The sequence below is a fragment of the Miniopterus natalensis genome, chromosome 6 (genome assembly GCF_054644295.1).
Source record: "Miniopterus natalensis isolate mMinNat1 chromosome 6, mMinNat1.hap1, whole genome shotgun sequence".
Classification (NCBI taxonomy): domain Eukaryota; kingdom Metazoa; phylum Chordata; class Mammalia; order Chiroptera; family Miniopteridae; genus Miniopterus; species Miniopterus natalensis.
In genome coordinates, this window is record NC_142086.1 from 56,262,217 (window position 1) to 56,289,410 (window position 27,194).

Here is a 27,194-nt window from a genome sequence, read left to right on the forward strand (position 1 = left end):
GGGACAATATTGGCACCATTAGGATCATAATATTATTATTAGGATATTAGTATTATTCTAATACCTGACCTCTCAGAGAACCTCTGGGAAGACTCCATGTTAGGGGTTATTATCCTGCTTTGGTTTCCAAGGCAGAGTTAACAAGTGAAGGGGAAACTAGGTGGGGACACAGTGGAGCTAGCTGATCCCTTGTAATTCCTTAATGTATTGAGCACTACATATTGGGTTCTGCTTATGAGTAAGTGTCCCTGACCTTAAGGAGCTCATCATGCTTTGGTGGGAGGAACAGATGTATAATCAGGCCACTGCCACATAATGTGATGAGTGTTCCAAGAGACAGGTTGTGGGAGCACATAGGATGATCCCTGTCCCCACTTTAGGTGAGTTTCAGGGAAGCTGACAACCAATCAGTCTTGAAGAATCATAATACTGGTGGGAAATGCCTGAAAAGCAGTCCCAAAGAGGACTGGGTCAGGTGAAAGAATAGGTGGAGGTTAGAGGCACGGATGTGGATCCGCAGCCCAAACAGCACGACTTCCTTCAAAGAACTGTTGGCCTCTTCCAGGCCCCCTTGTGGTCATCCTCAGCCTGAGAACAGGGCTAGATGACAGCTCTTGCTGGTCCCACATGGGGATGCCCAGTTCTTGGGATTAGATTGCCTTTAATCCCCATTTGTGTCCCTAAGAGGATCATAGGATCAGTTGTTGGGATAGCCCTAATCTAGCAGGGTTTGGTACCAGGTCAGGACACCCAGAGGATGCTGGCTGGTCCTCAGCTGCCCTTTCCTGTACTCTTCCTCAGGCCTCAGGGCCCAGGGAGAGTACTGCCTCACCTGAGAAAAACCAATATGTGTTTCCCTACAGAAAGCTCTGGTAAATACACCACATAGGATGGGAAGTGAGGGTGGCTGAACAAGAGACTCTAAGTCAGTTCAGGCTGAAATCCCACTGGGTTCTCTGACCCACAAACCCTTTACCACCCTACACCTAATCTCATGCCTGCAGAGCTCTGCACAACTGCAGACAAACCCAAATATCCTTCCTTTATTCCCCTCAGTAAAGGAATGGCATCTCCCAAGAGAACTTCACGAAAGATGAAGGAAGAACAAAATCTGACCGTAGGGACAATCATGCTTACAAAGCAGTGATTTCTGATCCTGCTGCCTCAGGGATATGCGGCTAGCAACTAAGATGGGGCTTGGGAAGGCCCCTACCTCCCTAGGTGGAGCCTTAGGGAATCAGAGCCTTGGAGAATTAAGCCAGCTCCAAGAACCCATTACATGGGAGTCCAGAGCTAGTGGATGCTATCCTAACACCAAGAAAATGAGGTGTAAGCCTAAATACCAATTCATAATTTATAACAAGAAAAATAGCCACCATGGAGACTTGATAGTCAATCCTCTGGCTAGTCCCTTCTCTCTATACAGGAAATACAAAATGAAGCCAAGTTATGATAAGAAGATTCCTGCAGAGCATGGAGTCAAGCAAGAAGAGTCAGAGACATATAATGATGGCAAAGCTGGGACACCCATATGCATTCATTTGCTATAAGAATATTCTAGCTATAGGGACAAGACATACAAGTCCTCAGGCAGGGTACTCTCTGTTCTCTGAACAGTTTGTGATAAACTGCCCCTCTGATTCCCATTTTTAATAATAATAATGATAGCTAACAGTCATTGAACACTGGGCCCTATGCTAAGCATTCCTAAGCATTACCTCAGTTTATTTTCACAGTACCTTCATACAGAAGATAACTGTTATCATTACCATTTTCTAGATGGGAAAACTGAGGCTGCCCAAAGTGTATAAGGAACTTTCCCAAGGTCACATAGTCCAGTGGTAGAGTTAGAATTTGGATCCAGGCCTGTCTCACACCAGAACCAGTTCTTAAACCACTATGTGAAACTGTCTCCCAGTTTTCAAGAGGTCCACTCATCTTCAATTGTGACATTCCACTTTTAGTCATTTTACCACTTTCAGCAGAGTTCTAGATGCCTCTCTATACCCATATGGGTGGTGCAGCAAGACAAGTAGAAGTCTGAAATCAGATGACACCCTTACTTTACAACTTACTTGCTGCATGACAGTAGAAACTGTCAGTGCTCTGACCAGATGCCCTTGGAGTGTCCCTAGGTTTTGGTGTGTGCTTGCTTCTGACAGTTTGCATCTGTGACTCTTTTGGCTGAAACTACACTCAGGGATACTTTGCCTGTGATGACAGTCCTGCTTGGCCGCTTCTCTTCCCTGTCCCCTCACTCTCTGACCAATTGCTTCTTAGAGCACATTTCTAACAAATGACTGGGACATGAATCCTAATCTTAGAATTTGCTTCTGGACCCAACCTGAGACAATGACCCGGAGCAGGGATTACCATATTCGGCTTGCCAGCTGTTTTGGTAAATAAAGTTTTACTGGAACATGGCTACTCTCACTCGCTTATGTACTGTCTGTGGCTGCTTTTCCACTACAACAGCAGTACTGACTAGTTGTAACAGAAACTGTATAGCCCACAAAGCCCAAAATATTTATTACTTGGCTGTTTTCAGAAACAGTACCGACCCCTGACTTAGAGTAAGTCTAGTAATACTACTCACCTCTCAGGGTTGTCATAAATATTAAATAAGTTAGAAAGGGTCACCCAACACAATCCCTAGCACCTACAAGGTGCTCAGCTTGTTTGTTCATGTGGAATGTAACATAGGGTACTGCTCAAGTTGTGAGTCCTCTGTTCAGAGCTTGGGAATAATGAATGGAAAGTTTTCCCTTTTTTTAGATGTTTCTCCCCTCTCTCCAGAAAAGAATACCTCCCAGTCGAGGAGATTTTAAGGCAGTGTTACTCTGCCAATTATCAGCATGAGAATCTGAAATGGGCTTGTTGAAACTATAGACTCCTAGGACCCACCTTAGACTGTCCCTAGAATTATAATCTCAGGGTGGGGTCCAGCTTTCCAGGTGACTTTGAGGCACACTGAAGTTTAAAAAAAACTTAGATCATAAATCTATAAATAAGTGCAATGGTTTAAAAACCAAAAAATCAAGAATTTTTACCTCTGGGGGGAAGGGGTTTGGGAGAACTACACAGAAAACCTTAAATATACATGGGCTTTTTTATTTTGCCATTGTTTTAGGTATCTTTCAAATTCAATCATAAGAACCCAATACGTAATCTTTTTTTTTAAGGCTGAGAACATGGAAGCACAGAAATTTAAGTATTTTTTCCAAGGATTGCATCACTAAGATTCCATGATTTTGCCATTATTCCATAGCTAAGATTACATGAGCCTAGATTTTGACAGAATTAGCTGCTTCCAGTGTCCAGGGTTCAAGTTCTTTTTAAATTTAATTTAATTTAAATTTTGTTACTCCTCCACCAGAGGATATTTTTTCCATTGACTTTTTTCCCCACTGATTTTTTTGTTGTTGTTAATCCTCACCTGAGGGTATATTTTTCCATTCATTTTTAGAGAGAGAGGAAGGGAGGGAGGGAGAAGGGGGCACAGTGAAACATTGATGTGAGAGAGACACATCGAGTGGTAAGCCTCCCACACATGCCCTCACCTGCAGGAGTCCTGCAGGTTCATGCCCCTGAACCCATGACCCTTAGGTGCACAGGGCAATGCCCTAACCACTGAGCTACACCTGGCCAGGGCCAGTTTCTTAAGCACTAGGTTATACTTCCTTTCTAGTCTTAGGAATGTTCTATTTTTCAAACTGAGTATAATATACACATATATATTAGATTTATTCTTTATACCTTTCATATAGTGTATTAAAGATGTTTCATATATTAAATATTTCACTTAAACATATACATGCTTTTACAAATACCAACATAAAAATTATAATTAGAAGGAAACCCATTGCTCAATTAAACTTCAGTATAGCTCTCAAGGCTGGCACTGGGACAGAACCCAATGGGACAGCCCCATCTTGAATCCCAGTACCTGTTCTTGGGGAATCTCGTCAATTTCTGCTGCAATATCCCCTCTGACCTCAGAGGGCGCTGTCCTCATCCTCACTGCACACGGGGCATAGCGTTTGGAAAGTGGTATTACTCACTCTTAGGTGACAATACCTCCCGGTGCCCATCGACGCAAACAGGAAAGTGGTAGGCATTGTGCTCAAGGTGCCTGCATGTGCCTTATCCGACATGAGATCGCATTTCCATTTCTAGAAGTGATTCCAAGGCTCAGGACGGGTTTACTTACGCCTTGTCCTGAGTCATACAGCCAACTAGCGTTGGGACTTGAACTAGGTCCTCTGAGCTCTCCAGTACTCGGGGCTGCCTTCCGAGGGTGCGGAACCGGGCCCTGGGTCATCTACCAAGCCCAGACTCAGACAGACTGTCTTACTCGGGTGGGGTGGGACTGGCTCTTGGCTCCAGTTTGCCCTGGCTAAATACAACCCAGATTCTGAAGATCCTGGATCTTGACTCCTGACTGGGGCGTCCTCAGAGAGGGGCAGACAGGTGCGAGGAAGGCGGACCGGGACGGACGAGGCAGAGCCGGTCCAGTCAGCTCCACCTGGGCTGGGCAGCGCCGGGACTACCCACCTAACACGAGGATACGGTCCTCGGGCCGCAGCTCCGGCTCTAGGAGGGCACGGAAAGAGGAGAAGTCCCCGAACCATTCGTAGGGGGCAGAGTCGGCCGCGCCCCGGTAGCGCTGGTCCCAGTACTGGACCTCTCGGTACTCGCAGTTCTGGTCTGGTAACTCCGGCCCGGGCTCGGGGGCCCCAGGAGAGGCCATGCTCGCTGCTGCCGGGCCTGTAGGGCAGTCGGCTGTCCGAATGGTGGAATGGGGTGGGGGCGTGGCCTTTGTGTCTCCGCCCCCAAGTCAGGTTGCTCAACACAAACACGTGGAACTTCCATCCTCAGCTAAGTGCGCTTCAAAGAATCTTCCGGCTAATCATGTCGTCCAGACTGAATCTTAACGAGTGTACTTCTGAGAACCACACTTATAGCATCAGACTCCCTCATCACTGCCCCTCTCATATTTTCAGTTTGACCGACTACTTCCATTAAGTATGAAAGTGAATGAAAATTCATTTCCCAGTTTTGAGCACTCGAAAGGCTCTGAGGGGTGGAGGGAGGGGCGCGGACACAGGTCTTGCCCTCCAGGAAACACTGGCATGAACACAGATATTCTCAATACAGGCGAAATGTTATGCTGGGCCCGGGGTGGTGGCGGTTAGAGCGAGGGCAAGAATATTTTTCTGGGCAAATGTGTACCCAGGGCTAAGTATATACTGAGGAGTAAGACCATTCCTGCTCGTAGGGAGCGTGCAGTCCATCAGGAGAGACGGATGTAGAAGTACATTTTAGTGCAGTAAGTAAGGACTGGCAACTCGGCTCGAGGCTCAGTGCGTTAGGAAGCCGGCCCGCGGAGCGGAACCTAAGTGCCAAAGGCTCCGGCTTCCAGGTTGGCGGGCCTACAAGAGCGGAGCACCGTCAAGATGGCGCCGGGCGTGCGGAAACGCGCCCGGGCGGGACCCTCCGCCCGGGTGGCGGGACTGTGCGGGCAATGGCTGCGGCGCGCCTGGCAAGAACGGCGCCTACTGCTGGTGGAACCGCGCTACACGCTGCTGGTGGCTGCCTGCCTCTGCCTGGCGGAGGTGGGCATCACCTTCTGGGTCATTCACAGGGTGGCATGTGAGTGCGCCGAGGGGGAGGGGAGGGGAGGGGACCGGAGAAGGCCGGAGGGAGGTGGACCCGAACCCTCTACTCGAACCCGGACTCAGATGCGGAGCTCAAACCCAGACCCTAGATCCACTTAGTCATCAATTGCAGGCCCATACCCTTTACCCCATGTTCCAGTCCTGCTCCACGGAAAACCAAACCCTATCTTAATCCCTCCCCCTTGACGAAAGGGGCAACCCTAGAGAGAGGCCCTCTGCCCTGAAGGTACAGCCTGCAAGGCTAAGAAAGTAAATCAGACTGGAAGTAAGAAGGCCTGGGTCCAAGTTAATGTACTGCTACTGCTGGTGGTCTCTGTGGATTTGGACATGTCACTTCCCCAGCTGGGTCTCATCTATTCAATTATGGGGTCTTTTTAGAACTGGAACGTAGAACCCAAGTGAGGGTAATACTAAGAAATGAGACTGCAGAAGTTGAGACCAGATCTTACAAATCTGTAAGCTGTGTTGAGATAGTTAGCATAGTGGTTAAGAATCTAGGATCCTATGAATTCCAGTTTCAACTCTACCCTTTTAGCTCGCTGATCTTGAGCTAATCACTTAACCTCAGTAATTCTTAGGTTTCTTTTCTAAAAATGGGAGTAATAGAGCTTGGTCTTTATCTTAAGAGCCTGGGGAATGATTGAAGGGTTTTAAGCAGAGGGGCATGATATGATTACTATTATAGAAAGAGCTCCTGGTTGCAGAGTGGCAAATATATTGTGGTGGGGTGAAAGTGGAACCTGGGAGCCTAATTAGGAAGCTGTTATATCATTGAGGCTAGAGATTATGTTAGGCACAAATTTTGGTATGTAATAGTAGAGAAGGATGAGATCTATAGAATGAAGAATAGATAGGACATGGTAACTAGGGGTTGGAAATGGGGGAAGGAAGTTTCAGATTTGTGACCTGGGCAGCTGGGAGGTTGATGGTGCCATTCATGGAACCCAGGAAGGGGAGCAGATTTGGAGTAGAAGATTATGAGTTCAGTTACAGACATGTTGAGTTTGAGATGCCTGAGTTCATCCAGAGAATGTCAGGTAGGCAGTTAGGTAAAGGGTTGTAATAGAATCCCTGAGAGTGAACTGGAACTGTGCTTTGATGGGCTGGAGATGTCGGGGGCAGCCAAGTTTTAGACTTAGAAGTAACCACACTGTCCTTTCCTTTTCCAGATACAGAGATTGACTGGAAGGCCTACATGGCTGAGGTAGAGGGCGTCATCAACGGCACCTATGACTATACCCAGCTGCAGGGTGACACTGGACCTCTTGTGTGAGTGGGGATAGCAGGTTCAGCGAGGATGTGAGGGGCTGACTGGTACCAGTCTGGGTAGCCTGACCCAGATTAATGTTCCTTCTCATCTTTCAGATACCCAGCTGGCTTTGTGTACATCTTTATGGGGCTATACTATGTCACTGGCCATGGCACTGACATCCGGATGGCCCAGCATATCTTTGCTGTGCTCTACCTGGCCACCTTGCTGCTTGTCTTTTTGATCTACCACCAGACCTGCAAGGTGAGTGCACAATACCAGGACCCAGGTCTCCAGTCTGGGAGGGCTGAAGTGTGGTGATGGCTCAGGGTTGGTGAGCTGACCATATTCCCCACTATGCCCACTTTTTAGGTACCTCCCTTCGTCTTTTTCTTCATGTGCTGCGCCTCTTACCGTGTCCACTCCATCTTTGTGTTGCGGCTCTTCAATGACCCAGTGGCCATGGCACTGCTTTTCCTCAGTATCAACCTTATGCTGGCCCAGCGCTGGGGCTGGGGTTGCTGCTGTTTCAGGTCAACATCCCTTCCTTCTGGTCCCCTTTCTTAGTTTTTGTATTTCCATCACTTTCTTCCCAATTTTCTGCAGCAAAGGGAGTAAGGGAATGGCCAGAAAATGTGGTCATTCAGGCCCCAGTAGGTGAGTCTAGGATCTGTAGAAAGTCTCCACTCTAACACACAATACACACAACTCCTCTTCCAATCCTCTCTTCCTTCCAGACAGCATCTGTTACTGGAGTTGGTCATTGAACATTCTTAATACTCAGTGTATATTGCTTGCTCAGTCTGGGCATAGAGACTAGGTATCTACTCCCTACCCCCAGCCTCCTCCCAGGCTACCTTACTCTCCCTCCAGCAGTTCTGAGTGTGGGCCCCATCCTGGAGCTTGGTGGTAGAGGGGAGGAGTTGCTCTGATGGTGGGGAAGTTGCATCTTTGGGTGGGGTGTGTGGCCCTGGAGCTGATCTCCACCCTTCCTCTCTTCTACCCACCCTAGCCTGGCAGTCTCTGTGAAGATGAACGTGCTCCTGTTTGCCCCTGGATTACTATTTCTTCTCCTCACACAGTTTGGCCTCCGTGGGGCCCTTCCCAAGCTGGGCATCTGTGCTGTCCTACAGGTACTCCTGCCTTCCCCTTTCTAATGAAGGGGAGGCCACTCTGGCCTCCTTTCCTCCTTGAAACTTCCTCAAAGCCAAGAGACAAGGGTTTTGGAATTGATTCTGGACTGGGCAGCCACTACCTCTCTGGGCTTTGGTTTCTTTAGCTGTATAGTAAGGTTATTGAACTATATGGTCTCATAGGGCCTTTCTAGCTCTGCCCATTTATGACTTAAAGCACTCTCATTATCTGCCTTCTCAGCTTCTTTGGCCCCGGGGTTTGGCAGGGGCAGTGGTGGGGACTTGCTTTCTTGCTTTAACTGATGGAAATTAAGGAACCTCTGAGACCTACATCCTATTCCCACTCTTCTGATTAGTATGATGCTGGGGGTGAGCCTGGGCTATTCTGTTGACATCACACCCATCCTCAGGTGGTATTGGGGTTGCCCTTCCTGCTGGAGAATCCCGTCGGTTACCTCTCCCGCTCCTTTGACCTTGGCCGCCAGTTTCTCTTCCGCTGGACAGTGAACTGGCGCTTCCTCCCCGAGACCCTCTTCTTGAATCGTGCCTTCCACCTGGCACTGTTGGCGACCCACCTCACCCTGCTCTTGCTCTTTGTTCTCTGCAGGTGGCACAGGTGAGAAAGGGGAGCATGCCATGGGCAGAGTTAGGGGAAGGAGTGAAGAGCCTGGGCCTTAGGGGCTGCTTGGGGGAGATGTTGAGCTTATGTAAGTGAGTTTTAGAGTTTGGCTTACGATGGGAGCTTGATAAATATCTGAATGGCTTCTCCCCAGGACAGGGGAAAGTATCCTGTCGCTGCTGAAGGATCCCTCCAAAAGGAAGGTTCCACCCCAGCCCCTCACACCCAATCATATCCTTTAAGTCATGGGAAGGTAAGTTTTGCCCTCTCCAGGTGCAGATAGGGTCCCTGGTCAGGTAGCCCTGGGTGGTTGGTGACCTGGGGGAGAGAAAAAGAGGCCCCAGTAATAGCTACAGGGCCTTAGAGCTCCTACTCTGTACCAAACACTGTGCTGAGCATTTACATACCGAAGCATGTTTATTCTTAATTTTAAATATTATTGAGTTATTATGAGTGCTCATCCTCTGCCTAATGCTGTGCTAAGAGACTTACATATATTCTAACATTTAAAGCTCACAGGAGACCCTGATATAGAGAAGCATTTTTATTATTCTCATTTACAGATGGCAAAATTAGGGCTTTGTTGTTGTTAATTCTCACCCAAGGATATTTTTCCCATTGATTTTTAGAGAGAGTGGAAGGGAAGGAGGGAGGGAGAGAGAGAAACATCAATGTGAGAGAGACACATTGATTGGTTGTCTCCTGCACAAACACACCCTGACGGGGGCTAGGGATTGAACCTGCACCCAGTTATGTGCCCTTGACCAGGAATTGAACCCATGACCCTTTGGTGCATGGGCTGACACTCTAACCACTGGGCCACTCTAGCCATGGCCAAAATTAAGGCTTTAAGAGGTTAAATAATTTACCAAGGTCACCCAGCTAGGAAGTGATGGACTCTGCAGGTATTATGGCCCCAGGAATCCACCTTAGACTGAGGGAGGAACAGGTCCAGAGAACTTAAGAAACTTGTCCAAATATATGCATCTGGGAATGGTAGAGCCAGAGGGCTGTCTGACCCAAAAACTTTTACCCCTCTGTTTTGGAACCTCCCTGTCTTCCCCCACCCACTCCCTTCCCCTTCTGCTCCTGCCCTTGGCCTTGACCACTGCATACAGATAGTTTCCACCCTCTTCACCTCCAACTTCATTGGCATCTGCTTCAGCCGTTCTCTCCACTACCAGTTCTACGTCTGGTATTTCCACACACTGCCCTACCTCCTGTGGGCCACACCTGCACGCTGGCTCACACACCTGCTCAGGTACTGGCTGGGACAACCTGGGGGAGGGGTAAGGGTTAGCGAGCTCCTCATCCCAAGGCTGTGACCATGGAGGGGCTGAGGGTGAGCTGAAGGGCTGGAGCATAGAAACTGGATAAAACCTGGAATTTATTTCTCATCTCCAGGTTGCTGGTGCTGGGGCTCATTGAGCTCTCCTGGAACACATATCCATCCACATCCTGCAGCTCTGCTGCCCTGCATGTATGCCATGCTGTCATCCTGCTGCAGCTCTGGCTGGGCCCCCAGCCTTTCCCCAAGAGCATCCAGCACAGCAAGAAAGCCCACTGAGATCCACCTCTTCCCCATTCTCAGGACCCTGGATGTGGATGGACTCCGTGCCCTTCCCAATAAACCTTACCCCAAGTCCACTTCTGTGCAGCCTGCATAGAAGTGCCTAGACCAACTTGTGAGGAGTATGCATGCAGCACATAAAGAACTCATTCAGGCGGTTTTAAGAGGCACTTTATTGCATAGGATTTGGGGACTGGCTCTCTCCCCTTTTACTGCACTGTACAAAGCTCAGAGGGGAAGGAGCGGGGGGGTGGAGGGAGCAAGAGAGAGCACAGGCAGGCACTTTCTGTGGAGGAAAGAGGATTCTGGGAAGGGGATGAGAAGCAGTGGGGGATAGGCTGTCACCAACCTACCCCTTCCCAGCACCGAGAAGCCGGCCCTGGGTGGCAGTGACTTGAGTCTGTTGGGGGGCATCAGCCCCAGCAGTGGGCAGCCTTCACATGTTTGCTGGGCTGTAACACAGCAGGTGTAGCTGCAGGTTCTGGTCCCAATGGCGCAGCAGCAGGAAGAGACCCCGGGCTGCAGCCTTGAGGGCGGCCAGGTCAAGGCCGTCAGGCAAGTGCTGTGCCCGCAGCCAACAGTCAGCCTTAGCTGCTGCCAGTTCCCACTCACCGAAGGCAGCGGCACAGCGGTGCTCCAGCCACGCAAGTGCCACTGCTGTGGCCCAGGTCCGGCCCCGCAGGTCGGCACCACTTGGCCCTTCTGCCCCCTCTGAGGCCTCAGTGTCTGAACCCTGCCCACTGTCCACCTGTCCTGGACCCTCGGAGCCTGAGCTGGGGGACGGGCTGCAGGAAGCCGTGGCACTATCTCCCTGGCTGACACCAGGGCCCAGAAGTGCCCAGGGAGATGAAGCAGAGGTGGGGCTAAGACTGGCTCGGTGCGCAGCAAAGGGTGAGGCACGGCACAGGCGCTCTTGTGGTATATGCACCGCAGTGCAGAAGGGCGCATCCAGGCGGAAGGAGCCGGGTGCCTCCTGCAACCGCACCTGAGGAGAGAGGAGGTGGGGGGAGAAGTGAGCTGAGACAGTGCCCTGGCCCTTATAACACCACCCTCCACCTCCCGAGTCCTCACCAAGGGCAGGTAGTCATGGTTGCTGCCTTCATTGTTGCTGTCACTGGCCTGGCCTGCGTTGGGGCTGCAGAGTCTGTGGCTCTCTGAGCCTCTGGCCTTCCGACAGCCCAGGCTGAGCCTCAAAGGAGGCTGGGGGGACATAGTATGAGGACCTCCAGTAGGGGCTGCAGGGTCCTCCAAAGCAGACTTGGAGTTGTCGTTTTGGTCTGGGTCCGAGCCACCTGCCAGAGAGCCTCCCTGAAGGTCTGCAATGGAGCCAATCAGTGCTACTTGTGATCCCTAAGCCTAGGTGCTCCCTACAATTTCCCCAAATTTGAGTGTTACCTTTACAGTGGACAACTGTGGGCAGAGGAGCTGCATCTAGGTGGCCCTGAGAGGCAGGAGAGGTGCCTGGGGGCTCAGCTGGCTCTGCAGGGGCACAGAAGACAGGGCTGAGGTTTGGGAGGTGGCCAGTGAGGTGAGGGGCAGCACCTGAGAGGTCACCTGGGAGGGACTCTACCTGAGCTCCGCACCTGCAGGGCTGAGGGCAGGACCTCCCTAGTGGTAGCATCCACAGCTACCGGGCAAGTGAAGCAGGAGGGGGCAGAGCTGACCTTGCTTGTCTGAAGGGCTCGGAGCCAGGACCTCCGGGCATGGTCTGTGAAACCCAAGGAGCAGTTTGCTGAACAGGAGGGGGTGTACTCCCACCATCCTGCCCCCCCTACAGAGGGCTTCATAGAAAAACTCAGTGTTCCCATAGCTGCTTTGTCCACTTTTGAACAGAGTAGAATTTTGCAAGATCAGGACCAGCTTGGACTCCCCAACTTTGACAAGAAGTGGTTAGGCTGAACCCTCAACCCATAGCAGGGCTGGCCCCCCTGGCCACCCCAAAACTCAACATTCTGGACACCTCTCAGGAAGCATTGACTGGTGCTTTTTCCATCCACTCATTTCAGCACTGTCCAATAGAACTTCCTGTGAGATGGAAATGTCCTATATTTGCATGGTCCAATATGGTAGCCACTAGTCATGTGTGCCTATTAAGCACTTGAAGTGCAGCTAATGTAACTGCAGAACTGAAATTTTAACTTTATTTGGTTTTCATAGTCTTCTTGAGTGACATTTGTTTTTATGTTATGGGCACTGTAAATCCTTACAAGAACTTGTTTCCCTCTATTGGCTACTAAGAAGCTTGCTAAGGTTGGGTCCCATGCTTGCAAAGGCACATTGCCTCCTGCTGTGCACCTTTAATAAACCTCCTCCCCTTCCTTTTAGTATCCTCTTTTTCCCTATTGCCCTGCTTAATTTTTTCCCCTGTCAATGTGGGTGGGCAACCTCAAATTGTGTGCAAGGTGCAGTATAGTGAGTGATCAAACAGACCCATACCTCTGCCACTCTTCCCCATACAGTCTCCTTAGGCCTACTGGACCCACCAGCAACTCACCCCAGTCAGCCATGGTCTCAGCCCCTCGGAGAGCCAGCTGCTCATTGTCCCGGACCACAGATGCTGCTGTCAGCCGATGGAGTGCTTGGTCCCAAGCACCTTCTCTTTCATGGGGTGATGGAGGCAGTGAGCCATCACCCCTAGGACCCCATAGTGTCTCTAACCCAACACCCACCTCCCAGCGCATAGGCTGCTCCCCACACAGGGCCCGGATCACCACATGGCAGCGCGGAGCCTGGGGAGGCAGTGGCACTGCTGGTGGGGCAGGTTCCCCATCAGGGGGCACAGCTGTGAATGAGAAGGGTGGTTCCATCAACATGTCCCAGTCCATGGGGGCTGGCGAGAGCAGGTTTCCTGAGGAAATAATGGCAGGGACAGGGGTAGTGTGGTGCCCTGGGCCCCACCTTCCCAAGGCCTCCCTGGTGTCAGAATCCAACTCTCCATCCAACCCTTACCTGAGTCATCCAGGCCTTGTCCCAGCTGCTGCCCTGACTCAAGGCCTGGCCCATCTGGTGCTGCACCCAGAGATGGGTGCCGGGGACGACCAGGAACTGGGTTCACCCGGCCTGGGGGTGATGAGAGGCTTCTGCCAGCCAGAGCCACTCTGCGTCGACGGTTTAGCACCTCAGCACTCAAGGCCCCAGCCTGCATGTGAGAAGTGGGGTCCACTGGCCAAGAGATGCAGAGCTCCTGGCCATGATACACACATACTTGGCCACATGTCCCTTTGTCTGAAACTCTGAACGGCTGCTCACCACCCTTGGGAAAAAGGCTCCTTAGGCCCTGATTGGACCCTTTGGCTCCTATGGCCTCTGGCCCCCTTCTTAGTGTCATCTAACTCCACACCCTATTTCTCACTTAAGGTTGTTACTTGTCTTTGTTCTTGTTCATGTTTTGTCCTTTGCCTGGCTCACTTCTACTTGTTTTTCCAGATATGGCTCTTGCTTACCTGACTCCCTCAGACAGGGTTAGTCGCTTTAACTCTAAGCCCCCATAACACCATGTTCCTGTGCTCATCACTGTATGTTGCATGGTATCATAGATCTACCCACCTAGCTCTTCAGCTAGACTTATCCACTGTACAATGTATGGCATACAGCATATGGTCAGCAAATGTTTGCTGGATGTATGGTAAATGGATATAGACTGAATCTCACCTTGACTGGCGCCAATGGGGGCAGAGGCAGGGGGCAGGAGCGGGAGCCTGCAGGTTCTCCCCAGGCCAGGCTGCGGCATCCCTGCTGAGAGGGGGGATCCAGGGGAACACTGCCCTCGGGGGAGCCAGGGCCCTGGGAGCAGGGGGACTCACTGCTGCCTGTGGACCCTGGGCCTGGCTCAGGGCTGGCAGAGCAGTGAGTGAGCACATACTGCTCCCGGATGTATGAGGACTGGAAGATGCGACGCCATATGGCTGTGTCAGAAGAGGGGTTAGGTCCAGGGTCGGTCACTGGGTCTGTCAGAGCATCGGTACCTAATGGAGGCAGGAGAATGGACCCCAGCCCTGGCCTCTCCCACTGCCCACTCCTCTAACAGCCACATGCATATACCCAGCACTCACTCTTCTCTGAGTCCCCAGCAGCCCATGGAGTGGACAGCTCTCCTGGCACAGTGCCTGTTCCCAGTAGCTCTGAGGTGGGCTCAGTGCCAGTGGGCTCAGTGCCAGGGCTGGTGGCAGATGGCACCTCCTCTGGGGATGGGAACACGGAGCCACCCAAGCTCTGCCAGCCAGGCTCTTGTCCCTAGAGAGGAATAGTCATTGGGAAAAACCAGATTGCAGTTAAATGCTACCTCTTTCCAAACAGGATTTAAGATGGGTAACTACAAGAGGCAATAAAGTTAATAAACCAAAAAGGAAAGCCCAGTACTAAGGAAGGAGGAAGCATCCACAGGGTAATAGAGCTGCTATGGCTGAACTTCAGGTCTGGCCCTGAGCTTCCTGGCAACCAGGCAAAAAGGCAAACAGTCCATTATATAGCTCTCATGATCAAAAAGAAAGAAGCATGCTTAGTTTTTCTAGAGAGAGAAAGCTTTTCATAATAAAAATATCATCTCTCAAACTCTTACTATGTGTGGAGTATCCTTCCAAGAGCATGTACATTATGACCTCTAATTACAACAACCCTATAAAAAAAATGAGTTTGAAGAAATGGTCTCAGAGGTTACGTGACTTGCCCAAAATCAAATGGCTAGTTGGCAGAGTTGAGATCTGAGAGTTCACCTGGACTGTGCTGCATCTGTCTCTGAACGTTCCAGGAAATAATCGGATGGTGCCTTCTCTAGGGCACTGTGTGAAGTAACGAGCAAGTTTTGACAAAAATCTCACAGCAAATGCTGGAGCTGTTCCCTGTGTGATTTAGTAACCTATGGTAAAAAGCCAAGGGCAGGCCCGGCTGGGTGTGGCTCAGTGGTTAAGCATCGACCTAGGATCTAGGCGATCAGGGTTCAATTCCCGGTCAGGGCACATGCCCAGGTTGCGGGCTGCAGCCCATCAATGACTCTCTCATCATTGAAGTTTCTATCTCTCTCTCTCCCTCTCCTTTCCTCTCTCTGAAATCAATAAAGATATATTTTTTTAAAAAAGCCAAGGGCAACACTTTACAGGACAACTCAGTGGAAGACCTCAAGAGGAGGTGGTTGCAGTCACCTTGGGGGGCCCAGTGTGATCTCTGAGGAGGCCTGAAGGTAGTAGGAGGGTTTGGCAGAGAGGCACAGGAAATGGAAGAAGGGTTTGGAAGAGATGCAGAGGCTTCAGCCATCCCAGGCTCACCTCCCACAACCCAGCCCAGGCCTACCCCAGGGGGGTGAGGCCGGAAGCCATCCACCCTGAAGAGTGAGCAGTAACCGAGCAGCTGGTCCCCCGGGTAGAGTGCTGGGATCTCCCGGGGCGTCAGCAGCGCCTCCACCGCATCGGGCACAAACCAGTCCACAGAGATGTCACTCAAGGCAGGCTCCAGTGCCTTCCGCAGAGCCTGTACCAGCTGTGAGGAGTGGCCGGGGAGGCCATGGGAGAGAAAGAGGTGCCACACAGCTAACAGAGCAGAAAGGCTGCCCTTCCCCTGATGCCATGTGCCTAGTCTCTGGCTGAGGGGAGCAGGGTCAGGCTGGGGTCAGGGGAAGGGATGGAGTAGGAACAAACAAGGGGACTGAGTGCTCAGTCCCCAGGTCTTGGTCTATCTCCTGGCCTAAGCTGTGCCAGGTGAATGGGGAAAGGCTTTTCAAGGATATGGCTCAGTACCAGGACACAACTGAGAATATTTGGGGGGTGATCAGAGGCCATGCGCCCCACCTTTAGCCTCCTGAAGCACCCCACAGCAGCACCTGTAGCACCTCCCCTCATTGGCATCTCAAGGGAGAGTAGGGATTGAAGTAGGGGAGGAGCCAGGAGACCCCACAACTGGACTGGGTTCTGTTTCAGACTAGGTGTAACTTGGAAGGTCTTTCAGGAGCAGGGAACAGGGCCCAGGCTCAAGCTCACCATGGGCTGCAGCCTCTCCCCAGGCCTCAGGAAGTAGGCCTGGCCCCTGCTGAGGGCAGACAGACCCTGAAGCAGCTGGTGGCAGGCAGGCCCTAGCCCAAAGGAGAAGCACCTGATGAAGGAAGGGAAGCAACTGTGATCTACAGGAGCCTCTTAGGGGGTCAGTCTCAGTCACCTGCCTCTGCCCACCCCATACCTGGCAGCCCCCTTGTGCCACCTCATGAGCTCCAGGGTTTGGTGTGTAGTGGGGGCCATGGGTGAGGCAGCAGTGAGCAGGAACAGCTGCCGAGGGTGGGCCCTGTGCTGGGGCTGCCTCATGGCCCAGTCCAGCACAGCCAGCACATCTGGGGGACCTCCTCCAGCCTGCAGGGTCTCAACACTCTCACAGATCAGCTTCACAGTATCCTGGAGAGAGAAGGCAAAGTCTGGGCTGCACTGAGCTGAAGTGTCTCCACTAGGCCCCCAAATTCCTGGACCACACTCACGTCACTGCAAAGCCTGCTCTCAGGGAAGAGGGGCTGCACTGCTGTGCCAAACGTGGCCAGGTTGATGAAAGTCTGGGACGGGAGTGACTTCACGGCCAAAACAATGGCATCCTGGGGAGGGGCAGGGGGGACAGTGTGAGGCAGGCCCACGGCCACTGGTAGACAGGAGGAGATACCAGATTGCCTGCCTTCTCCAGGTCTCCTGTAAACTGAGGCCCTGTGTGTGTGAGACTGTGTGAAAAAGACTGTGAGAACAGGGAGTATGAGGGAGACTGAATGTGTATGAGAGACACGTGTGTGTGACTCTGGAGGTGTATATGAGACTTGGCTTTGGGGTTGGGTGTGACTGAATGCAACTTTATGTATGAGAGAGGCTCTTGGAAGCGGGGAGAGACACAACTGTGTGAGTATGAGAAAGAGAATGTGTGGGGGGTGCTCGCACACTGCTGCCCACCTCAGACCCACAGCCCTACCCCACCCCTAGACCTGCCCACACCGTGCCCCCCACAGGCCTTGTGTGCTACACCACTGCCATCCAGCAGGAAGAGGAGCTCTCGTGTAGCTGTGCCCAGGTGTCCAGGCTTGGAGCTCAGATCTGGGCAGAAGCTCAGCATCAGCACGGGGTTCAGCAGGATGTCCTTGTGGAAGCGTCGCTGCAGGAACCACACCTGAACATGGGAGCCTAGAATCACCCTGGGCCAGGCTTAGTGCAACTCCAACCTGCGCTGGCGGCAGGACTCAATCTAATCCACCCAGAGGAGTCACGTTTTTGTAGTGATCTGAATAAAGGCAAGGACAGAGGCAGGTGGCTGTCCTCTGCCTACGTCAGATTCGGCCCCCATTCTCTGAGACACATTCCAGGGAGGCTTGTATGGGCTCTCCCATGACAAAACTCATCAGCCCTTTGGGATAGTGGTAGCAGCTACTGAGAGGTCTTACTGAGAGCAGAGGCCCCCCATTCATCCCAACGTGAGTCTGCCCTTCTGTTCCTCACGCACAAATGCAGCTGGCAGCCAAGCCAGGGGCCAGGTCAGCCCCCCAGGCAGCTATACCTGCCGGTCCCCATCACTGTTCCTTCGCTGCAGCCTCTGAAAATCCCGGCGGGCCCTCACCCGGGCCTCATATTCTGCTGAACTCAGGCTGCCAGCCTCTAGCATCAGGTGCGGCTGGTGGGGCTCTGGGGAGGAGGGGACACAGCTCTGTCAGAGAAATCCCTGTTTCTGGACCCCAACTGCCCAGACCTGCTGTCCAGGGAGGGCCTTGTAGATCCAGCCTCCTTGCACCACCAGGCCCACCCTCACAGACGACTTGGTCTATCTGCTAGGGGCCCAGGAATCTATACTTGAAAAATGCTACCCAGGTGGTCCTGAAGCTGATCACAGCTGGCCCACTGTGTGCCCCATTCTCTCACCACTGGGGTGCAGCAGGATCTCCAAGGCCCGGTCACAGCGGTGGCCCTCTGCCAGTGTGACACAGATGGTGGCTGCAGAACTGGCATGAGGTGGGGCATCTGCCCGCAGAGCATGAGAGGGGCTCTCCAGGCCTGAGGGACATAGAGGCAGGGAGGGGTAATGATTGCCCCACCCCAAGTCAGCACTAAGAGTGTGAACATCACCTTCCCAGACCATGGGGGGGTGGGGAGGGGCAAGGATCACAACTGATTCAGCTCAGCTCTCAGAGCCCGATCATAGGCTTGGGTGGACAAGGGGGGATTTGTCTGCTTTCATGGGCTTGGAGGCAGAGTCCCAGCTCTGTTCCTGGCTGGTCAAACCAATTGCTGATTTAGCATCCTCCCCCATTTTTTGCACAAGGAAACTCCATCACTGGGACTGGTCTCACTGTAAGCCTCTCTCTCCCATTGGTAAGTGGAGAGGTATATAAATGAATGACATTGACAAACTGAGGGGTGTGTGTGTGTGTGTGTTGTATAGCAGTGTCCAGAAGATGCTCCTACAATGAGAATGGAGGTCCCTAAATCTTAGGTCCCTGACTTCTTTTTGTCTGTGTTCCTCCCATCCCTGAGCCTTGAATTATTTCCCAGTCAGCTATGCTGGGAGGGGCACCCACCTGCCAGCAGGCATGGCCCAGTCACCAGCATCTCGAAGGAGAAGGTGTATGGGGCAGGGCAGCGGGCAGGGCCTAAGAACACGTCCGGAGGGGCAGCTGGCTCTTCCCAGGCCAGACCTTCCTCCTGAGGGCTGCCCACCCCAAAGCAGCTGGTAGGGCTGGAAGGGAGCAGGAGGAGGGTCACTGGGCCACTCACAAGGACCCTAGCCCCTCTGGCTGACTGGCCCCAGCCCTTCTCCATCCTCACTATCCCCAGGGGCACCCTGCCAAAGCCCCCTCACCCGCACTAGACCCAGAGAAGCCGAGGGAGGGACGAAGAGAATCACCATAGGCCCAACCTGTCGTCACAGAGCCCCGGAGGTCTGGGGGGGCCTGGCGGACCTGGAGGGGCCAGTGGGGTGAGCACAGAGGGCAGAGCCACGCACAGCACCCCATCAGGCCTTGAGGGCAGCTCCCGGCTGCTGCACAGGGTCACTGTCATGGTGCCGGCCGGGGTGATGAGGCCAGTGGGCAGCACCAGTGTGGACCGGGCCTGGGCCAGATCCAAGACAAGGTGACCTATGATGAGTGAGAAAAGGGGTCAGAGGGGGCTAGAGGCAGAAAAGGATGAGGGATGATAGGGGTGGGAGCAGCACTGAGTCAGGGGAGCCTGGGCAAGGGGTGCTTTGTGTGGCCAGAAGGACAGTAGGCTAGTGCATCGGTAGCGCAGGAGGAAGACATGAGGCGAACGACAGTAGAAAGAGAGGCAGATGGATGGCAAAAGCATCTGGCTGTCATGAGGAAAGGGAGTAGTGACAACACTGCTAATGGACAGCTGAGACCAGGGCATGTGCACACCATGCCAAGATTCTGGGGGACCCACACCCTCTGTCCCTCTGCCCCTGTCTGCCCCTATCTATTTGACTCTTGGGCAGCATCTTCCTAAAGGACCATCCCTGCGGACTGACATTTCCCATAGCCCAGGACCCTCAGATCCCTTGCTCATCAATAGGAAGGCGCTCCCCACTGCCCCCTAGGGGTGGCTCCAGAATTTTCTACCCAAGAGGAGTTTAGCAGCAGTAATCTGCTTGGAAGCTGGCTAGAGGACATAAAGCTGTATTTGCACACCAAGCACACCATTTTACTTAGGTCATAGGTTTATTTGGGGACCGGGGGAGTGGTGGGAGTCACCACTGCTGCTCAAGGAAAAATGGCCAGGTGTGTGCACAGCGGCAGCCAGGCCCCAGCCCTACTTCACCTCCCTTTCCCACAACAATCACTTATCCATTCTTTTCAGAAATGCGTGCTGAATAAACGAAGGGGGGAGAGATGGAAGGTAAGAAGGAAGACAGTGCCTTCCTCTTCAGCCCAGTGAGGCTTGGGGACAGCCTGCTACCATGGAGAGGGCACAGTCTGAGTCTCAGCTTGTGGTTTCTAACTCTGCCCTTTGGTAACTCTCTTGTTTTGAGAAGCCTCAGTTTCCTCATCCATAAAATGGGGACCATAGTAAGTATATCTCAAAGGTAGTTGTGAATAAATGAAATAAGATATGAAAAGCATCCAGTGGTAAGAGGCCATTGCTGTTATTTTTCATCACCTATGAAAGGGGGGACAACAACAACTGCGTTCATACCTCTCAGGGTTCAAATGAGGTGACAGTGACTGGGCTCTGTCAAGTGTAAATCCCTATAAATACGGGGTATTTCATTACCATCACCCAGTACAACTCAATTCCAAACCCTGGCTTACACCGTTGCCCCCGCGGGGCATGCCCTTCCCCTCCACTCCACTTCACCACCCCCTCCTTCCTTTCAGTCAAATGCTGGCCCCACGTCCTTCTAGAACATTCCTCACTCTGGCTTCTACCTGCCTGCTGGACTCAGACCAGCCCTCGACACCACTGTGGATTCTGTCCCTCTTCTCACTCGGATGGTAAATCCCATGCGCAGAGATCAAATGAATGTACAAGTAAATAAAAGAATGGAGTGCCAGCCACGAAACCTAGCACCCGGCCCTGGGACTTGGAAATGACCAAAACCCTGCCCCAGGCTCAGGAGCTAATGAGGCTCCTGAGGGGCAGACAGACGTGCGGCTGCCTGCTGTCTGTCTCACTGGCTGAAAACCTGGGTCAGGCCTGGGTCACAGTCCCCAGCACCTGGCGCGCGCCAGGCGCCCAGTCCGCAGCTGTTGAATAAAGGGATGAATCAATGAATTTAAAGAAAAAAAAAAAAATCAGCGGCTGGAGGGGGCAGGAGGAGCGGGGGGACGAAGAGCGGGCGCAGCTCGCCGGCGGTGGGGCGGGGCCGGGGTTCCCGGGACTCACCCTGCGCGCAGCGGCGGGGCGTCGAGGCGCCCCCCGCGGGACCCAGCGCGCGGCAGCAAGCGGCCTGCGAGCGACGCCGGCTCTGCAGCTGGAAGGAGACGCGCCGTCCCGCCGCCTCCGCCTCAAAGCCCGACACCACTTCGGCCTCGGCCAGCGGGTACACGAACACGCCTGGGGCGGGGGCGGGGTGCACAGGCGGCGTCGGATCTCGCCGGGCGCCCGCCCCGCACCCCCTGCGCCCCCTCAGGGTCTCACCGTCCACCGGCTGCGGCTGCGGGTTGCGGTAGGTGAGCCGGGCCCGCAGGCTGAGGCAGGGGCCGTTGGCGCAGGCCCGGACCCAGGAGTCGGTGAGAGGCAGCGGCGTCCAGTCGGAGGGGCAGTAGAGGCCCGGCATGGTGCCCTGGGAGGGGTGCTCCGTGAGGGGGTGCGCTCCGGGAAGCCCGCTGGACTTTTCCAACTCAGGCAAGAGGGCTGGACCTGAAGGGGGCGCCAGGCTGCTCGGGGGCTCGGGCCGGCCGACAGGTGGAGAGCGGAGGGCGGAAAGGAGGCTGGGGGCGGGGGATGGCGAGACCCGCGTCCTCGCAGGTTACCTGGGAAGCGGGGGCGCCGCGCAGCTCCGGGCAGCTCGGAGCCGCGGGGAGCGAAGGGTTAATGATTAACTGGCGCTCGGGGCGCCGAGCCGTCCCGCGGCGGGCTCCTCCAGGGGCGGGGGGGTCACAGCTGTTCCATCTCCCGCTCCCAGCTTCGCCGCCGCCCCGTACCTGCCGGCCCCCCGGGGCTCCCCGCGGCCGCCAGCTGTCGGAAGTAGCGCGGGTGGAGAGGTGGAGGATGCGCTGGGCCAGGAGCGAGGGTTTAAAGGGCCAGGATCCTCCCGGGCGCCCCCAGCCCTGCAAGGGAAGCAGGGGCGGGGCCGAACGGGGAGCCTGAGGGTGCAGTCCTCCGTCTAGCGCCGCAACTGACCCGGGTGCGGGGGGAGGCTGCAGGCCGGAGTGGAGTGGGGTGGGGTGGGGTGGGGGGAGTTGGTTGGGAAGAGCGAGGTAGGGAAGGGACAGGAGGGGTCTTTCGGAGTCAAGGCCAGGGGAAGGGGAGGGGAGGGGGAGTCTGTCCGGGGCACCTCTCCTCACCCTGGCAGAGCTCATCTGGGAGTGCGGGGTGGCAGCTGCAGTAGCCCCCCCCCCCCCAGCCGGGCTGTCAGGGGATGCTGAGGACCGCGGCTGGCGGTCGTGCCCGCCCCGCAGGCAGCCCAGCCTCACCGTCGCGTCCTCTGCGGAGTTCTGGACGCAGGTGCGCGGTGCCGCCTCTGCGCCCGGGCCGCACTCAGTCCCGGCGCCCGCGGGCTCCCGCTCGGGACTCCCGCAGCGGCCGCTCTGAGTCCGCGCCGGGGCGTCGGCCCTGAGGGTGCTGGTCCCGCCCCTGTTCGGAAAGGCCGCCCCTCTGGCCAGCCTCGGCCCCGCCCGCAGCTGTGGCCCGGCAGATGCTCCACGCTCCCCCAGCCCCCTCCCCCTTCGTGTGCGGTACCGCCTCCGCGCCAGCCCCGGCGTTCCTGCCAGACCCGGTACCGCAGTGCAGGGACCGCGTCCCCGCCGCCGCACGGCCCCCCATCAAAGCGAGACTGAGGCCTCCGAGGCCCCACCCTTTCTGTCCTTCAGGAAGCGAGGCGTCCTGCAAATGCAGCAGAGCTGCTCAGTCTGCAGACCCCCAGCACTGAAGCGGCCACAGCTATCCGAGTCTCAGCCCCCGCCCCGCCCCAGACCTAGCCAGGCTTTCCATCTCTGCAGTGACCCTCCCTCATCACTGCAGCGAACCCCAGCTCCCTATCACCGTTGGACCCCAAGCACCAACAAGCTATCCCCTTTCCTTTGCAAAGTGCTCCTTCCTCACTGCAGAAACCTTCCCCCAGCCCTGCATGTATCTTCAGCTTGTATGATCACTTCAATGACCACTCACTCCAAGCAGGGATCCTCATCACAGCAGAGACTTCCCCCCACCAGGAAGCAGACAGCCTTCCCACCACTGCAGTACCATCTCTCCACTTTTTCTGGGAATGGAGAAGGTGGGCAGGATCACCCCCTCAGGCTTTAACTCCCTGTACTTTAGTTGACCACTGCCTTGGAAGGGAGGCCTTCCAGCCTGCAGAACCTTCTAGTGGCTGCAGACTACCCGCCACTGTAGCTGTGACCCCCACCCCATCACTGCAGCAGGAGAAAACATCTCTGCTTATAAACAGGTTCCTTGATATTGGCAGAATTTTCCTGTGACTTGAAAGTCTTATGCTGCAAAAGCTTAGGGAAGTCTGTAAAACCAACCTCTCCCCAGTCCCTGAGTCTGAGATCACTGTGGAAATGACCATGTTGGGTGGGGGTCACCCATGCAAGCTTTCTTGAAGAGGCCACACTCAGATTCTGCAAAGAGAACTTGAGGAGAGCTGAGACTGAAGGGCAGCAGGTGGGGAGTGAGCTTTCAAGCACTGAGGTTCTCACCCCTCCCCACTATATCCTTCTGACTCCAGTCACCATCACCACCATTCTGCCCCAGGGGGGTCCTCTGCCTCCTTGAGCACCTGAGCCCTTAACCACACCCTTTCCTTTGCTTAAACCACTTAGCATGGTGGCCTTCATTTGGCCTTTTCCCAGGGAACTTCATGGGTGGAAATGCACAAGGATGACACCAAAAACACAGACACCATCACAATGACCCAACCCACAGGGAGCTAGCTGCAGCTGCGTTCTACCCCGGTTCTTTCCACAGTATCTGGGCCCTGGTTCCATTGACGCCTGTCTTCCCTTCTCTCCTGAACCCGCCTCCAGCCTCATTCTGAGTGAGCTTCCCTCTTACAGGTTGAGGGAGAAACACTAGGTGGTGAGTGGGCAGCGGAAGGGCCATTCAGGTGTTCCAGGTCTCCAGGCAGGACCAGTCCAGGACCTGAGGGCTCCACAGAAGTCCAGGCAATGGTCACCTCCCCATGGGGGTTTTGTTCTCTGCTCCTTGCAAAGGAACCAAGAGCTATATGTGGCCCTCAGGTCAAACATGAAGCTGCAGAGAGCAGCCATTAGGGGGGCTCAAACAAACGGAAATGGAAAAAGAGGCCCTTTTCTTTGGTCCTGAGAAGAGCTTGGATGTACAAGTGTCCCAGGAAGATGGCTTTCCTGTCAGTGACTAGGTAACACACTGGTAGAAGCCAACCTTTGCTGGGAAGCTGGGCCAGCCCTGAGAACCTGCTGGGAAGGCTGTCTTAGCTGAAGCAAATGAAGGGAGAGACAGGTCAGCAGCTCCAGCTCTACAAGAGGCACAAAGCATCCTGTAGGATGGGGCAGGGCAGTGCAGGCTGCTAGCACCAGGGAGAAGAGGGGCTTTGTGGGGATGGCAAGTAGGGTCTCTAAGGCCCAGCTGGGAGCACTCTGGTGGTAGCATGGCAGGCAGCTGAGGACAGGGAGGGACAGCTCAGCTCCAGACGGCCCAGAATCGTGTTCCAGGTGGAAGAGACTAAGGAATGGCGTCGAGGTTGGGTGGTCTGCTATGTGCCAGGCATAAGGAAAGGGGCGGGTAATACAGAGCTAAAAAGACATAGTCTCTGTCTTGAAAGGCTCATACTTTGGTGAAAAAGGCTCATAGTTTGATCAGAAATTATCATTCCTTTTTCTTTCGAGATACTGACATTTCTGTGTGTGTGTGTGTGTGTGAATCACCTGAGGATATTTTTCCCATTGATTTTTAGAGAGTGGAAGGAAAGGAGGGAGGTGGGGGAAGAGACAGAGAGAAATGTATGAGAGACACACCTATCGGTTGCCTCCCATACATGCCCGACCGGGGCTGGGGATCAAACCTACAACTCAGGTACGTGCCCTTGGCTGGAATTGAACCCAGAACCCTTCAGTCTATCAGCAGACGCTCAACTACTAAACCACACTGGCCAGGGCCACAATACTGACATTTTTGAGGAGTTTTGGCCAGTTGTTTTGTAGAATGTCCCTCGGTTTGGTTTTGTCTGTTGTTTGCTCATGATTAGATTCAGATATAAACTTTTGGCAGGTATACCACATAAATAATGTACCCTTTTCACTATATCACATTAGGATGTGCATGTCTGCTACTATTACTGTTGATGTTAATTTTGATCATTCGATTAAAGTGGTATATTAGGGTTCTCCCATTAGAAGCAAAACCAATAGGAGATGTGTCTATAGCTATGTGTGTGCTTATGTTTTCATTTAATTATTTATTATAAGGAATTGGCTCAACCAGTTATGGAAGCTGGCAAGTTCAAATCTGCAGTGTGGGCTAGCAGGCTGAAGACCCAAGGATTGCTGATAATGCTGGTGAAATCTGAAGGAAGTCTGCTAGAAAATCCCCTGTTGCTGGAGAGGCTGGTCTTTTAGTCTACTCAGGTCTTCAACTGATTGGATGAAGCCCCACCACATTATAGAGAACAGTCTGCTTAATTACACTTCACAAATTTAAATGTTAATCTCATCCAGTACCACTCTCCAAGTTGACACATGAAATGAACTATCACAGGTAAGGTTGCCAGGTTTTTCCACTGTAATGCTATTTTTTCTTTGTGTAAATAAATAAGTACATTTGTGGAGATAGTTTGAGTCTATGTAAGTATCCTAATCTTCATCAAAATCTTACCTACAAGTTTTAGCATCCATTAATGTGACAATATTTTATGTCAGTTTTATTGAGGTATAATTTATACACAATACAATTAATCATTTTTTATTGTGGTAAAAGTAAAGATAAGTAAAATTTGCCATTAGGGATATTTAGTACATTCAAAATGTTGTGCAATTATCACTATTACCTAGTTCTAGAACATTTTCATCACCCCAAAAGGAAACCCCATATTCATTAAAAAGTCACTCCATTCCCCCTTCCTCTCAATCCCTGGAAAAAAACTAATATGCTTTCTGTTTCTATAGACTTCTGTACTTTGCATATTTCATATAAATGGAATTACACAATATGTGGCCTTTTTGTCTGGCTTCTTTCACTTAGCATAATGTTTTCAAGGTTCATCTATGTTGTAGCATGTATCAGTACTTTATTACTTTTTTTGGCTGAATAATATGCCATTGTATAGCCACATCACTTTTGTTTATCCACTCATCAGTGTGTGAACTTTGGGTTTTCTCCACCTTTTTGCTATAGTGCATAGCACTACTATGAACCTTTGTGTACAAGTTTTTGTTTGATTATCTATTTTCAATTCTTTTGGGTACATACCCAGGAGTGGATTTGCTAGGTCATATGCTAAGTCTTTGTTTAACTTATTGAGTCTTCCATACCAGCTGAAAAATTTTACACTCCTACCAGCAACATAACAAGGGTTCTGATTTTTTCACATTTTGCCAGCACATTAGAACCTCAGTTTATTCTATTTTCCCTTTATGGGTCATGCTTTTGGTATCATTTTAAGGACTCTTCACTTAGCTCTAGAACCCAAAGATTTTCTCTTGTGTTAGCTTCTAAAAGTTTTATAGTTTACATTTAAATCTTTGGTTTATTTGAAAAAAAAAATAATAAGGTGTGAGGTTTGGATCAAGGGGGGTTTTTTTCCCCCCTCTATCGATAGCCAATTGCTCCAGCACCATTTGTTGAAAAGACTATCCTTCCTTCATTGAATTGCTTTGCACCTTTGTCAAAATCAATTGTACTCTGGGATTTGTGGCTCAGTTGGTTGAGCATTGTCACATGCACAGTTTGATTTCAGATCAGGGCACATGCCCAGATTGCAGGCTCGATCCCCAGCAGGGGGTATGCAGGAGGCAACCCATCGATGGTTCTCTCTTTCTCTCTCTCTTTTTAAAATATATCTTTATTGATTTCAGAGAGAGGAAGGGAAAGAGAGAAAGACAGAAACATCAATGATGAGTCATTGATCGGCTGCCTCCTGCATGCCCCCCACTGGGAATCTAGCCCACAACCTGGGCATGTACCCTTATCAGGAATCAAACCGTGATCTGGATCCTAGGTTGATGCTCAACCACTGAGCCATGCCAGCTGGGCTGGATGTTTCTCTCTCATAGATGTTTCTCTCTCTCCTTCTCCCTTCCTCTCTCTAAAAATCAATAAAAACATATATTTTAAAAAAAATCAGTTGGCTACACTTCCACAGGGCT

The 27,194-nt window shown here is 52.6% G+C and overlaps 3 protein-coding genes across 5 annotated transcripts in view; 1 reads left to right on the forward strand and 2 right to left on the reverse strand.

The window, feature by feature from the left end:
* Nucleotides 1-4,750, reverse strand: part of ECE2 (endothelin converting enzyme 2) — a 29,880-nt gene extending 25,130 nt beyond the window's left edge. For both annotated transcript variants that reach the window (XM_016218108.2, XM_016218106.2), the window contains exon 1: nucleotides 4,555-4,750. In XM_016218108.2, the coding sequence (XP_016073594.2) occupies nucleotides 4,555-4,750 (196 nt within the window). The remainder of the gene's footprint in view (nucleotides 1-4,554) is intronic.
* A 703-nt stretch (nucleotides 4,751-5,453) lies between these two features.
* ALG3 (ALG3 alpha-1,3- mannosyltransferase) lies at nucleotides 5,454-10,408 on the forward strand. Of its 2 annotated transcripts, none has more exons than XM_087818274.1 (9): nucleotides 5,454-5,652; nucleotides 6,848-6,947; nucleotides 7,044-7,191; nucleotides 7,300-7,460; nucleotides 7,940-8,060; nucleotides 8,471-8,676; nucleotides 8,834-8,909; nucleotides 9,795-9,940; nucleotides 10,084-10,408. In XM_087818274.1, exons 1-9 carry the CDS (start codon nucleotides 5,457-5,459, stop codon nucleotides 10,244-10,246), a joined length of 1,317 nt encoding a protein of 438 aa, XP_087674400.1. In that variant the 5' UTR covers nucleotides 5,454-5,456; the 3' UTR covers nucleotides 10,247-10,408. The 2 variants fall into 2 exon arrangements, with proteins under 2 accessions (XP_087674400.1, XP_087674401.1); XM_087818275.1 differs by having other exon boundaries at nucleotides 5,460-5,615.
* Nucleotides 10,409-10,417: 9 nt separating this feature from the next.
* Nucleotides 10,418-21,509, reverse strand: VWA5B2 (von Willebrand factor A domain containing 5B2). The gene is made up of 19 exons (XM_087818276.1): nucleotides 21,328-21,509; nucleotides 21,073-21,243; nucleotides 19,109-19,328; nucleotides 18,771-18,928; nucleotides 18,115-18,246; nucleotides 17,756-17,880; nucleotides 17,216-17,371; nucleotides 16,704-16,814; nucleotides 16,415-16,623; nucleotides 16,219-16,330; nucleotides 15,536-15,721; nucleotides 14,302-14,482; nucleotides 13,901-14,214; nucleotides 13,199-13,388; nucleotides 12,744-13,097; nucleotides 11,820-11,957; nucleotides 11,645-11,728; nucleotides 11,321-11,565; nucleotides 10,418-11,234 (listed from the first exon to the last, which is right to left on the reverse strand). The coding sequence occupies exons 1-19, from the start codon at nucleotides 21,464-21,466 to the stop codon at nucleotides 10,686-10,688; spliced, it is 3,774 nt and encodes a 1,257-aa protein (XP_087674402.1). The 5' UTR covers nucleotides 21,467-21,509; the 3' UTR covers nucleotides 10,418-10,685.
* Nucleotides 21,510-27,194: the final 5,685 nt, after the last annotated feature.